The 15010-nt window shown below is 38.3% G+C and overlaps 2 protein-coding genes across 7 annotated transcripts in view; one reads left to right on the top strand and one right to left on the bottom strand.

Moving 5' to 3' along the window:
* The window catches only part of LOC106783153 (complement component receptor 1-like protein), a 245565-nt gene that overhangs the window by 134127 nt on the left and 96428 nt on the right, over positions 1 to 15010 (top strand). The gene's annotated exons all lie outside the window — the stretch shown is intronic.
* The window catches only part of LOC100057298 (complement receptor type 2), a 151469-nt gene that overhangs the window by 133396 nt on the left and 3063 nt on the right, over positions 1 to 15010 (bottom strand). For 3 of the 5 annotated variants that reach the window (XM_070267887.1, XM_023640789.2, XM_023640790.2), the window contains exons 2-13: positions 10114 to 10293; positions 8735 to 8834; positions 8219 to 8304; positions 7253 to 7651; positions 6101 to 6277; positions 5916 to 6018; positions 5168 to 5253; positions 3582 to 3971; positions 2010 to 2198; positions 1825 to 1924; positions 1493 to 1575; positions 584 to 991 (exon numbers count right to left, since the gene is read on the bottom strand). In XM_070267887.1, the coding sequence (XP_070123988.1) occupies positions 584 to 991; positions 1493 to 1575; positions 1825 to 1924; positions 2010 to 2198; positions 3582 to 3971; positions 5168 to 5253; positions 5916 to 6018; positions 6101 to 6277; positions 7253 to 7651; positions 8219 to 8304; positions 8735 to 8834; positions 10114 to 10293 (2301 nt within the window). The remainder of the gene's footprint in view (positions 1 to 583; positions 992 to 1492; positions 1576 to 1824; positions 1925 to 2009; positions 2199 to 3581; positions 3972 to 5167; positions 5254 to 5915; positions 6019 to 6100; positions 6278 to 7252; positions 7652 to 8218; positions 8305 to 8734; positions 8835 to 10113; positions 10294 to 15010) is intronic. The other 2 variants (XM_023640791.2, XM_070267886.1) reach the window with 1 other exon arrangement.

Raw genomic sequence — 15010 nt, 5'->3', positions numbered from 1 at the left:
AGAAAGGAATAAAATTTTTCTTATATAAACAACAGAAAGAAACAAACAAAGAAATTGTCTTAATGCTACAATTCCACTCTGGTGGCAATTGTATGGTACAGAAGGCATCTTGCAGCCCAGTTTTGAGTAATTTCCCATCAGTGTTTCTCAATCTTTTTTTTTCTTTTCTGCACTTAGGCTGCTGCAGATTTTGTTCATTTCCTACTCAGTGTTCTCACTTCTCTCTGTCTCTCCCTTTCTTAAGGAGTTATCTTGTGAGCTTTTAATGGGAGATTCTGATATATCTGTGGGGTGAGGGCTTTGCTGACTTCCCTTTTAAGAAATCACTATTAAGGCAAACAAGCATGTTTCCCAGTTTTTTCCCAAAAGAAATGGGCAACTTAGTGATCCCTAATATTTTTCCCCGAAAGATACTCACAGGATGAAACAATGTTGGGGAGTGGTGTTAAGAAAGGCTTCTAGATCATTTATATTCACTATATTTAGTAGAATGGAGGAGACCAGAAACTGAAAAGGCTGTGCTTAAGTCCATCACCCCTTCCTCTAACTCTTCAAAAAGATGACTCAGGATTGTAACACCCACCCTTTTCGCAGACTGGTTCTGGAGGCTCCCATGTGCCCTGGGCATTACATCGGATTCCCTTGCTGCCCTTCAAGGTGAAGCCAAACGCGCAAGCAAATACCACAGTGTCGTTATAGGAATATTGATTTTTCTGCCCTGATAATATGCGGCCTCTTAGGATTTTGGGAGGTGGACACTGCACCCCAGAAACAGAAAGTTCGCAGCGTGGGGCAGGGCCACTCCAGGTCCCAGTCTTCTGACTATCAGCGGTACAGTAGATAGTGTTCTTCCCAATAAGGATGAAGTTCACTCCTTTCTCTGGGTCCGAGTCACAAGTGTAAGTGACTCTGCTTCCATATGGAACGTTCACTGAAGAGCTGCCTGTATGTCTTCCATGGAGAATAGGAGGAGGTGCTGGGCAAAGAATTTCTAGGGAAATTACAGAGAGAAATGACAAGATTGAAGCTGTACTGCAAAACAAGAGTGCCTCAGAGGTTGCTTGACACCACTCTCACATCCTAGGTTCAGAGACAGTGAATTTGAATCTGCAATGAATCAATCAAGACAGCAATAGAAATACAATTCAAAAAGTATGATTTAAAACTTTATTCCAGAGTGTATCTACTCTGCTGATCCTTTGATTTCTTTTACTGTATACTATCTCGTTTATGTGCATAATCTGGCTGCAAGTCTGCACAGCTTTCAGAGAAAGAAAAACCTAGGGACCCTGTTTTACTTGAGTAAGCAGAGAAGTAATTGAAGAATGCTTCAGTGAAGAACATATCCTTAAAGATATCTAGGAGAGATCTTTGCTCTGTAAGATTCTTACAGTAATGACTGAACCAAAAGCTTTTAGTTAAGCTGAGAATGCAGTGTCCTGTTGAACCTCTGACCAACAAACTAATTGCAAACCACAGTTGCCCAACCTACCTTTACATGTTGGCATCTTGGTCCATAAAGCATTCTGTCCAACAATTACACACTGACTAGAAGGTGGGCCTTCTAATCGATACCTGGTGACAGAGAGTGGTCATTCAGAGCTATGAAGCAGTTGGCGTTGTAGAACAGCAGTCTTTACTTAAAATCTAAGACAAATTCATCTAATTTCTGTGCACCAACTCTTTTTATCAGCATTATGTCTCATAATCTCACCCTAGGCAGTATATAGATCCTCACAGAGGAGCCTTCTGCAAGTTTCACAGGTCACACCGTGCACATATAAGCCAAATGAATTAAATCTCATGGGTCCTCCAGACACTCACCCTTCCTTACAGGAAAAGTCTACAGTTACGCCAGCCCGAAACTTTTCAGGCCCTGCTATCTGCCCATTGAGAAATGGTCCTGGATCTTTACACTGTGCCTCTGAGAAAACAAGCCAAAGATGAGCAAAGTGTGGCAAATTACAGAATAGGCCATATTCTTAAAATTGACTGTAAATTTAGGGTACCTTTACATGTGGGAATGCCAGAACTCCAGTCTCCTGAAGACAAACACTTAATGGTCTTTTGTCCAACAAGCAAGTAGCCAGGGTCACAGCTATAAGTCACAGACAATCCTGGGGTAAACTTGCCAACAGTCTCCCCTGTGTGATGTCCATTGGAGATCCTGGGAAGTGATGGACACTCCAGGGGGAAATCTTTACACACACACATTAGGAAAAAGGCCATCAGATGATACATCTTTCACAATCCAATCCAGAATTTGACGTAGTACGTAGATCCAAATAAATGGTAACCAGTTATCATTAATTTTCAACTCAGTCTTTTAATGATCAAAGAGGTATGGTTTAATTGTATCCATTTTATACCACAAATAGTACATTATTTTTCATTTTTAGTTGGACTTTGTGAATCACATTTATCTTGTGAAAAATTTCAATTACCAAAAAATGTCCATTTTCACCCATACTCTCATCCTACCCTTAAGCCTATTCTCTGCTCCAAAAGTAGCATATTATTTAGGATGTTATCCTGCCAGACATCAGTGACATAGTTTTTTGGTATTCTCTATGTGATACATATATACACACATATTGTGTGTGTGTGTGTGTATGTGTACTCCATACATATTATTCTATGCCTTGCTTTCTTTGCTTAATCATCTATGATATCTTCCCATGTCAATACATATAGGTCTATCTAAATCTTTATAAAGGCTTAATTGTTTCCGATGGTCACCCCATTTTGTGACTACTTTAAGATCTTCCCTACCTCCAAGATTATATATCTACATATAAATAGATTCATATTTCTCTAATAATTTAATAGTTTTTTAACTCTTTAATTGATTTAGATTTGATCAATATTGCTCATTATTAAGAAATAAATAGCTAATTTTGATAGTATAATTTTTGTCAGATATTGCCAGTCCCTGTAATTGTATATTTGAAATTCAGATTTAAGATTTCAGCAGCAACATAAACCAAACCAAATGAAAAGGAAATGAAGAACTTATAGTAGTCCCTATTTTCAAAGTCGATTGATTTGAAATGTTATGGCTTAGGAAATGACTTCAGGAAAATAGCGGATCACTTCAGAAAGTGTTTATAGAAGCCACAGAGAACAGGGCATCATTTCTGCAAGGCTATATTAACAGCTCTTTACAGATGGGCTTTAAATCCATTGGATGTATTTTTGCTATTAAATCCCATATTTCTTCTCAGTTTAACAGTAACCCAGACGTATAGTTTAAAACCATCTAATTCCCCACAGCCACGACAAACTCTGGCCCTCATCCTTGTGAGACTTACTCCATTGAATTATTAGGTATGCTCAGTTACATTTTCCCATTATACTTTAAAATCCTTTCTCTGTTGATGTTGGTTGAATGGACATTTATACCCCTCCACGACTAAGAAAAACAGGAAACCATAATTTTCGCCTTTTCCCTATCTTCCTCCCTCCAGCCCCACCATTCACACATCCACACTGTTCTTCCTTCAGAATGATACAAAACTTAATCCGCACAGAAATGCAAGGCTCCAACCTCCCAACTCAGTTTTATTTTTGTTTTTACTCACCACTCTCACAGATTGGTAGTGGCGTTGGTCCCCATGTGTTATTTGCTTGGCACCAAACAGATTTGTTTCCTTTCATGGTGAAGTGGATATCACAGGTAAATGTCACAGAATCACCGTGTCTGTACGGTGGTTTAGACATTTTATTTCTGCGTCCCCCTGGTACTACTGGCTCACGGCAAATGGTATTTCTATTGTAATATTCACATATAGGAGCAGCTTTATCCCAGACTCCTTTCACTTGGTCTTTACTCCTACAAAAAATATTTCTTTCTCCAATGAGGCGGAAGGCACCTGGACAACTGTACCTTACCACAGTGTTAAGAGGTATGGGGCCAGAAGGATAACTGTTCCAGCCATGTTTGATAGAAGGAGGAGGGTCACAATAAATCCCTGAAAAGTAGAAAAGGAAATATGTGGTCACACTGATCATGACAACAAAAAGATTGAAATTTAGATAAAAGGTCCAAATATACGTCATGTTACTTTTTCAGAGACAGACTTAGAAATTTGTATAATTTATTTCTTACTCATAGTCCCTGCTTATCCCCAAGCTCCTAAATTCTTACCTTTCTCTTGATCCTCAGCAAACAAATCAATATAGGACTATAAGCACCATCTTGACCAAACAGTAACAATGAAACAAAATTTATTGAACAGTTCTGAGTCTGATCAATTTTAATAATGAAACAAAAGGCAAACAGTACATGAAAATACAGTTAACAAAATGCTAATCACATGTGGGGAACCACCACAGACTAATGAAATTTGGGCTCAGTAGACTTGTTTCAAATCCCCACTGTCATTCAATAGCTGTGTGACCTTAGGCAAGTCCTACCCTCTCTAAGGTTCAGTTTCCCAGTCTGTAGTATAATTCAAGCTATTTCATAAGGTTGTAATAAGAATCCAGTGAGATAAAAGTACCTGGAAGGGGCAAGTACAATACCTGTAACACACTAATTATCAATGCCTGTTTCAAACACGCAACTGGGGCTAAATGTGGCGAAAACACATTCTGTACTGCTACCAAAGATACTGCAGCCTCACTACAGGTCACTTGTCATCCTTTGATGCTGGATCCCTTTGAAAAAAGCCGCAGGAAGTGATCAGAGGTTTTGAATAATGACCTCATATCCTTTATTAACTTGTCTTAATGAATATGAAGAATATTAATTGTTTAGAGCTGTGTTGGTATATGCACACCTTTCCTGAGTGAGTCTCAGAATAAAGGGAAAATTGCCAACCTCAAGAACTTCCAGTTGATTTCCATTTAGCTCCAAGAGTTGCTTATCCGTGGAGGAACTGGCATAAGAAGACATGGCCAAACCCTTTCAGCACATCAGTACTACTCAGTTTCAGTAGGGGTAACTTTTGAGAGCCTTTATCTTTATACACATAAAATACTCAACACAATATGAAGTCAATTGACTAAAGTTAGTCTTGGTCTGCATTCTAGAACATACAGAAGAGTGGCATATATATGTTCGAAGCACACATAAGGATAAGATGTTATAATCGATAAATGCACAAGAAAACACCAAAAATCAAGAGGCAAGATCCATGCTTGATTATTTTTGCTTTCTACTCACGTTCACAGACAGGAAACTTATTATTCCAGAGTACTTTCATTCCTTCTACGACACACTGACTAGAAGATTTGCCATTTAACCGGTACCTTAAACAATAAGGGGTAGCAAATCGTCACCAGAACAAACCAATTCTTGGTTGCACGGAATTAGTCACTTCTTTCAAGCATACGGTATTAATGGCTCTATTTTTTTAAGCATTTCTGGCTTCAGGAAAAAGTCCAAGACTGTTTGTGTATAAACTCAGCTGTATGATGACGTCAGACCAGATAAAAACAAGAAAAAAAATCCTAATGATCTTATAATTTTTTTTTAATTCTCCCTTTCCTCTTTGGCATCCAAATGTTGAGATTCTCTTGACCATTTAGAAAGGGAAAAAACTTCAGTTCCTAGTGAAGAAAGCATTAAAGATCTTGTTCCCTAAGCTCACCCCAAAAAACACTTTTTCCTGAACTCCCATCATTTATTCATTCTCCATAATAGGAACGTTAACTTCTGACCCTAAACTTTGCTTTTGCTTTTTCAAACAATGAAAGGACAATTCCCAGCTTTGTCTGGCCAAGCAAAATGCATATACTTGGAGAAAACCAAGAGTATTTGCTTAATAACAGAGTTCTTAATCATAAAAGGTAAAGAAAAGGAGAAAAAAAATCAGAGAGAGAAAAAAATTTTAACTATCTTTAGAGCTCAGTTTGCAATGCTTAGCTATAGATCCTTGGTCTCAATTCAGAGCCTGTCACCTCACACTCACCCCTTATCACAAACAAATGAAACCTCTGCCCCAAGCCGGAGACTAGGAGGAGCCACCACACGGCCGTTGAGAAGTTGGTTTGGAATGGCATCGCATGATTTTGCTAGGAAAAAAGAGACAAGGCTGGCACATGAAGAGTTAGGAAACAGTTGAGTTCCCTTAAGATGGAATACAGCTTTAGGCACCTTCACATCTGGGGGCTGTAGGGCTCCAGGTTCCCAAGGATGTACACTGCACAGGGTTAGTTCCAATGAGAGTGTAGCCAGGCTCACAGCTGTAGGACACTTTCTGTCCAATTTGAAAGAATTCCTTATCCATTTTGCTATAACTACCATTGGCGATATCTGGAGGTAGAAGACACCCTAAGAAAAGAACAGGACCAAAGGCCTTTTATTTCTGAAATAAGAACTTTCTTCTCTAAAACTTAAGCCGGCTTGGAGTTGGGAGTGGTGGGATGAAGGTAGTCATGTCAACTCTCCTAAGTGTAATGCAGAGACTCCTTTGGGTGAGATGGAGTGGGGCTAACATGTATTACTTTTTTTAGACATGATGAATCATGCAACTATCTGCTTTCCCTTTCTTGATCTATGCCAGGAAACATTCCACCTACTCATTATTTTCCATTTTATTTAACTAAAACTGTCTCAGACATCTTCTCACTAATATCATAGCCAAGGGAACCAAACTATTGGAATACATTTTCACCACCAAAATCTGCCTCTTTCTTCCTGCTGCCCAAATCAGGTTGATGAAGTTTCTGAGCTTTGTGGGAGGGGCTCCCAATGTTGCAGATTTCTGGTAAGTCAGACATTTCTCAATAAGAGTAGGGGAGAAAGGGAGAATGGAGGAGAGACTCAATCTTAATTCTAGCCTAATTCCATAAAGGCTGCATTTTTCAATATGAGAATGTATTATGTCTACAGATTTTTAAAGCAAATTCTGACATCAGCCAGTTTCCCCATTGATGTAGTCAATAGCATCGAGAACTTATTTTATTCTCATTTAAATAAAATGTAATCATATACACATTTTGGAAAAAAATCTCTGATCATTGGCTCTGGTACTATCTGTTTGTTGTTGTTGTTGTTGTTGTTGTTTTTTGAAGTGTCTTCTAATATTCCCTGCATTAATGCAGATCTAGCACTATCCCAGAATATAGTAAATTCCCCACCTCTTCAACATTTAGATATTACTTTCAAAGTTTACTTTCGAATTCCTTAACCAGGATACCCCACCACATATACTATCTTTCTCCTCTTCTTCTCATAGGTACCATGCATCTATTCCTCCAAAGTCTCATTTTATTTCTAGATCCCCAAAGTTTCAGCCCAACTCACCCTTGAAGCACTTTGGCAGTGGAGGATTCCATTTGCTGTTTGGCTGGCACCATACTATGTTGCTGCCTTTCATGGTAAAGCCAGGCTTACACTTAAACATGACAGTATCATTTAAGGAAAATGAACGTCTAAATCCAGATTCCATGATCCCATTTTCAACTTCTGGAACTGGGCATTTGACTACAGTAATACACTGAGGGGGAGGGCTGCTCCAGATGCCAATGCGATTGTCTTTGCTGGTGCAATATATTGACGGCTCACCCACGAGGTCAAACAGCTTTTTCCCATTCTGTCCAATATGGCACTCATAAGTCACCACCATTCCATAGTAAAAGTGCTCTCTACTGCTGCTGTAGAAGTCCCCATTGGAGATGGCTGGGGGTGACTCACAAGGAATAACTTTTCAGGGAGTAGGTGGGAAAAGAGAGAAAGCATTTAAATGTTACACCTTCTGGGAATTTTGTCTTCACTCTCGCAAACCAAAATTCAACTCAGCCTACAATTAACTCATATTGATGAAATTCTGTATCTTCATCTCAAAGATGGTTCTAAATAGGAAGTAGCAAAGTAGAAAGATACATGGAACTGACCTGATGAAAATTCAAAAAGCCACGAGCCAGTCACCAGTCCCCACCCTCAGAGTATGGATAAATTGTTATGGGAAGCATCTAGGGTGACCTACATTTTGCATAAAATAAAGTTGGCAGGGTGTAATCTTGTGGCATATTTTAGATTTAAGCACTTCTTCATTATGAAATAATATCATCAAAGGAGAGTAATCAAAAGAAAGTGTAGCGGGATTGGGGGAGCATGGAAGAAGATAAACCACAGCTCTGTGCCAGAACTACCAAAACCAAGTACCCTACCACTCCTGGGTACTCATTTTGATGTGTAGATGCCCAATTTCCCTCTAGAAGGGGACAAAAGAAATTACATAGGGTATAACAAAGGGATCATTTTACTCACTTTCACAAAAAGGCATGTCGCTATCCCAGGTTACAATATTGTCTGAGATAATACATGTAGCAGATGAGTCACCAATGAGTCGATATCTAAAGACAAAGAGATGAGTGATCATCTCCCAGCTAGATGTACATTTTAGGAAAGCTTAGTTCTTTTTCCACTGAAAGAATGGCAAAGAATAGAATATCATGTAGGAGAAGTAATGATGATAGACTAAGGACTCACACAAAAGATTCAACAATCTAAAGCCAAATGAACTTTGACTTCCTCATCAGTAACAGTGAAGAATTAAAATAGGAAGAAAAGTAGCCCAAACTTCTTTCTCTTCTAGAGATCCTCTCTAGTGAGCAATCTTGAAGAGTTTCTCTGGAACAGATCAAGGAGGCAGTTCTCTTTTTGCTTATCTGTTTTTAAGGTTAGGTGGCAATCACTCAGATCTCTTTCAGAATTCTGATGGTTTCTGGTTGAAACTACTGTTCTAATACCCATTTACGCTAGAGATATCTCCTGCCAACTCACCCTTCATCACAAGAATATGTAATTGTTGACCCAAACACGATACCCATGGGTGTGTGGACAGAGCCATGGAGGAGTTCTCTAGGACTCATACATGATTTACCTACAAGGGAAAACAAAACACAACAGGAATTGGGGCTGGGATTTGGGGAATGTTTTGTGTTTTATATTAAATCCCAAACTGACAAGACTTGCTGACTAACCTATTTATGCTTATTCAAAGAAATTTTTGACATTTACAAAACTTCTATCTTCCAAGGGATGTCAACTCCAGAATACTATTTGTTTAAAGTACATAGTGTATGTTTCTGATCATGGTTCAAACATTATTTGTGGTCAACCATAACTTACAAATTTCCCCTTTTTATATTCTGTCAGTTGATGGCGTCATCTACCAAGTCTCATGGCTTAAAAAAATCTCATAGTCATCATTTCCTTTCTTTAACGCATCCTCTAGCCGCTGCCCTGCATTCAATTGATCACCAAATTTTAGTGACCAATTAGAAATCTCTCTGCAAACCAACTATTTTGCCACTGCTCTAATCTCTCATTGGATCACTGATTAATAAAATTTATCTCTCTAACTCTGGTCTCCATTGGTCCAGTACATCTTCTACACACATTATCTTTCAGAAACACAAACATTGTCATGCCAGTCCCCACATTTAAAAGCTTACAATGACTTACCATTGTTTATTGGGAAAAAAATGCATGACCCATCACAATTAAGCTCCAATCCGCTTAATCAGCTACTTTCCTCACCATGCACCTTATTCCAATTACACTGAATTTTTCTATTTTCCAAATATACTTTTGAATACGCTGTTTCTTTTGCCTGTAATTCCTAGATTTCCCTAACTCTCTTAGATAGCATTTATTATTTACTCCTCTATGATCTCAAAGAACTTTATCTCTATAAATAAAAGAAATTACATCACAGTACAGTATTTGTTTAAAAGTAAGTCTTTACCACTAGTATAGGAGTTATTCAAAGACAGAGACTAGCAGATTAATTTTTCTCTCTCTCTCCAGCCCCATCATCGAGGCTAGTGCTTCATATCTAGTGGTTATTCAAAAATATTTCTTGAATTGAGTGAAGTAAGAATGAGATGAAACTCCTCATATACTAACTTCTAACCTCATTCTAACACAGTTCAGAGGCCATAGTGCAATGTCATGGAGATTACAAGCTTGACAGGGTTGGCCAACTGTGATGACTTAACCCCAATACTCAATGCCCTCAGGAGTAAAAGAAAACATGGAGAACACAGGAGCCACCTTCATTTGAGATTGCTTACTAATTTACTGGTCTTTTATCTTGAAAATTAGCCCATAGAGATATACTGATAGATCCAAAGATATCTCTATTACAGATTACTCACGTTTACAAAACTGCTGAGCATCTGACCACTCGGAAGTCTCTAGGCAGGTGGTAAAGAATGAACTCTTGATAAACCCAGGAAGGCATTCATATTCCCAAGATGTCCCAACAGCAAACTCAGACTGATCACTCTGAATTTTAGGCTTAGCAAAAGGATACCTTGGCAGGAACTTACACTGACCTAGAGACAAAGACCACAGGAATATCAAAACTAAGAGAGGCTAAAACTTCTACTCTGCTTCTGTTTTGTCACCAGCTACCCTGACAACTTTGATCTTTAGAAAGTAAACCTAAATGAGGCAATATTTTCTGGGACAAAGAACATATATCTTGTAGTATGGGTGCATATACAGAGAAATAAGCTCAGATGTTCAAAGACTTTTTTAGGATAGACTTCAGAGGAAGAGCTGGAGAAAATCAATTTGCACAAAATTCCATAAAGACCCTGGAGTTGTTTCATCTTCTTACAACCTCATGAATAAATCTAAAATCTTATAAATAAAGCTTTTCTGGGATATCACAGAAAACTAAAGTACATTAGAGATCTTGTAAGCTTTGCATATGTATGAGCCTCTAAAATTATTTCAATGAGTTAGTATTACTATCTTAGTCATTAAAACTTTAGGTCCTAGCAATAAGAAAATATGTTTATTTATTATTTTTCATTATTTTGTTCCATTAACCTAGTAGAGTAATATTCTCTTAAGAGAGTTCAGTAAATAGTTTCTGATGGGAGGGGTATTAAATAAAAGGAACTAGTTATCAAGACAGATCCCTGTGAATTAAAACAGTAATAATAATATTAATAATGAAACAAATCTTATCCTAAGAGATAGGTAAGGAACTGTGACACTCATATACTTGAGGATGTACCTGGAAAAGTCATTTTTCTAGGTATGAAAGAGAGCTCAAGTTTCAACTCCAGAATGGCAGTATATTTGAATATCAGATTTATACATCTCCTTCTTTTTCAAACAATTATGGGATAGGTACAAGTGAAAGTCAAAGAGCAAACATGGGCTAATTGAAACAAAAACAGACACAGAACTCCCAAGGTTGCAGCCAGACCCAACCTTTCTGTAGCTGGACACTTCTCAATGAAGAAGTCATACAGACTGGATCTAAGAATGGCCATCATTGTTGGAACCCAGATCTCACTGTAGATCTCCTTCTTTCTTTGCTCAGCTCCTTTGGTTTCCTCCTTTAACACCTACAAATGTCCCCAAGTGCACACGTGTGCAAAACAGCAAGACTCTGTAGGGAAAGCCATGATTTTTCCTCAATGAAGACCAACTTCACAACCCTGACATTACATGTACCAGTTCACCCTAATCAAGAGATTTGCCTATAATTATCCAATATGAATAAGGACAATACCAAATAATTCTTCACAAGCTGGAAAACCAATTTAATTTTATAAGATTTAATCAGTAGCAATGTCATGAACTAAGATGGAACCAAGATCTTGAAGGAGCAAAAGCAGAAGGGTACTTTATAACATGGCCTTCTGAGGTGAAAGGAGATAAGAATCACAGTTTCTGGATGGGAAATTCTTATACCCAATTAGGGGATCTGGGGCCTTTCTCTCTCTCTTTGGGGACGCTAGCTCTCATTAGTAATGAAATTGCCAAAATCCCAGGTCACAAGACAGAATTTCCGATGATCATGTTCTCTTCCATAGCAAAAAAGGGAAGGTTAGTCCCTCAATCATTAAGTAACATGAATTTTTCTGAAGGGTCACTTCACTGTCTTCACATTTTTCTAAAATCAGGAGTAAAAGGCAGAGTAGATTAAAACTGGATCTAAAACAGACGATAGTGGCAAAACATTGCCATATACACCCCTCATGTGAAAAACTAACTAAGCAAAGCAGTTTCTGGAGAACTGGAATACATGTAACTCTTCATTGGGATCCAAGGGGCTTTATCTGGAATGGCTTAGAAATCCATTTGAAATGAATGCAGAACAAGGATATAAGATAATAAAAAACTGAAAGTTGTCAGAAAGCATAAAGCAAGTAGGAGAGGAAATTATCATTGAGAATGAGAATTATTATAATCAAATGCCTTAATACTGAGTTTCCTGGCTATTTGATCATTTTTGAATGGCAGTTATGCATATTAACCAAGGTACTGCCCTAAGCACAGGAGATGCATCAGTGAACTTTAGAGACAAGGTTCCCACCCGCATAGAATTTATATTCCAATAGAGGAAGACAGACTATAAATAAACACTGGTAAATAAATAGATGATATATAAAGGAAATAAACAGAGTGGTGTGAAAAGTGCAATGCACTGGAAGGAGGAGGGGACAGCATGGCATACAACTTCAGTTAGGATTGTTAAGGAAGGCCTACAAAAAGGAGACATTTGAGTTATGACCAAAGGCTAAGAAGGAGCCAGCCAGGCAAAGTGCTTGGAAAAAGCATTTCAGGCAGAAGCCTAACAGCAGGGACAGATTTGCTGTGCTTTAGGGACAGACAGAAGGTGAGTGTGTCTGGAATGCAGTGATCAAAACAGAGTAGTATAAGATCAAGTTAGACAGCTCAGCAGAAGGGATCATGTAGGGCTTCTTAGGCCAAGGTAAGATGTCTGGATGTTATCTTGAGTGGAAGGCATTGAAGAGTTCAAGCAGGAGAGTCACATGTCCTGATTTACATTTTTTTTTTCTTTAGGAAGATTGGCCCTGAGCTAAGATCTCTTGCCAATCTTTCTCTTTTTTGTTCCTCCCCAAAGCCCCAGTACATAGCTGTATATCCTAGTTGTAGGTCATTCTAGTTCTTCCTTGTGGAACACCACCTCAGCATGGCTTAATGAGCAGTGTATAGGTCCATGCCCAGGATCCAAACCAGTGAACCCCAGGCTGCCAAAGTGGAGAGTGTCAACTTAACCACTCCGCCATGAGGCCGGCTCCCCTAATTTAGCTAAGACATGGGAACAACCTAAATGTCCAACGATGGAGAATGGATAAAGAAGTTGTTGTATATACATACAATGAAATATTACTCAGCCATAAAAAACGAGGACATTCTACCATTTGTGACATCATGGGTGGACCTTGAAGGCATTATGCTAAGTGAAAAGAATCAGACAGAGAAAGACAAATACTGTATTATCTCACTTATATATGGAATGTAAACAAAACAAAGCACGAAACTCATAGAAAAAGAGATCAATTTGTGGTTACCAGAAGCGGGGCGGAGGCGGCAGGGAGGGGGGGTGGGAATTGGAAGAAGGTGGTCAAAATGTACGAACAAATGTACAAACTTCCAGCTGTAAGATAAATAAGAACTAGGGATGTAATATACAACATGAAGACTATAGTTAACACTGCTCTCTGATATATAGGAAAGTTTGTTAGGAGAGTAGATCCTGAGTTCTCACCACAAGGAGAAATTTTTCTTCTTTTCTTTCTATTGTATCTATATGAGATGAGGGATGCTAACTAAACTTATTGTGGTAATCATTTCACAATATATGTAAATCAAACCATCATGCTGTTCACCTTAAATATGGCAATTATTTCTTAATAAAACTGGGGGCGAAACTTTATTGCTTTCTGAAATACCTGTCTGCTCTAAAACTTTGGAATCTTATAGCATGGAAGGGCTACTTAGCATGGTAGAACTACAAGAAGTATAATGAAGAGAAAGAAAATGTTAGTAATTACTATGGAAGCAGTGGTTTTAATCCAGGATTTAGCATTTAATATGTTGGCCCAAGCAATGGAGAGTTTGACTCTTTAGCATATTGAAGCCTGGAATAAACAATGCCCTACAGAGAATGAAAATAAGATGCTGTGAGTAAAAAGAGTACTTCATAAAATTTATGTATGAGACTTTTTAAATTTATTGGACTGTCATGTACTTTTTGTGGGCAATAAGTGATCATTTGTTTATATATTTTTTCACTTCACATCAAAAACATATTTATTCTTTTGTATTCTAGTCATTAAAATATTGGTTTAATTTTTTTTAAATGAGGCTTGGACCATAGGGAAGCATGAAAGTGGATGAATTTGGAATATATTTTAGTGGTAAAATTGGCAAGATTTTTTGTTGTGTTTGATGTGAGGCTAAGGAAATGGGAGGATTCAGTAATGATTTCGAGGCTTTGATTTGAGCCACCTGATTGATGGTAATACCATGTGCTAAGAAGGGAAAGCCTGGGAAAGGAGCAGGTTTTGTGTGTGTGTTTGTGTGTGTGTGTGTGTGTGTGTGTGTGTGTGTGTGTGTGGTGTGTGCAGAATTGGTTCCATTTTACACTTGGTATATTTAACACACTTACTGGGCATCCAGATGGAGATGCCAAGTAGGCAGTTGGATGTATGAATTCACAGCTCAGAAGAGACATCAGGACTACAGATAATAAATATGAGTCATCAAAATATAAATAGGAAGATGACTTTTGTCAGGAGAAAGGATACTTTTTCCCTTGTTACAGGAGGAAAAAGAACATTCTTATTGACTCCTAGTTATATGCTAGTGCTAGGGATTCATCAGGCAATAAGACAGATGAAGACCTTGTTCTCATGGAACTTGTGTTCCAGTGAGGGAACAAATGACAAATAAGTAAATAAATAAACAAGAATGTTCCATATGATGATGGATGCTCTGTAGAAAATAGAACACAGCTATGTAACAGAGAGTAACCTGGGGTCTGTGCTACTTCAGATAGGAGTCAGAGAAGAGTGACAGTGGAGCTGAGACCTCAGTGCTGAGAAGGGCTGATGTGTAGGAAGAGCATTTCAAAGGAGTGAACACCTAGCGCAAAGCCTAAACAAACATGACTGTGTCTGTGTTCAAGGAATGGAAGGAAAGCCAATGTGGCTGGAGCAGAGGGACTGAGGAGGAGTACAGAGAATTTGAGAGAGAGGCAGAGCCTGTAGTCAAGCGAAG

Source organism: Equus caballus, chromosome 5, assembly GCF_041296265.1.
Source record: "Equus caballus isolate H_3958 breed thoroughbred chromosome 5, TB-T2T, whole genome shotgun sequence".
Taxonomy (NCBI): Eukaryota; Metazoa; Chordata; class Mammalia; order Perissodactyla; family Equidae; genus Equus; species Equus caballus.
The sequence above is the reverse complement of the archived record's forward strand: the minus strand, read 5'-3'. Positions and strand labels throughout refer to the sequence as shown.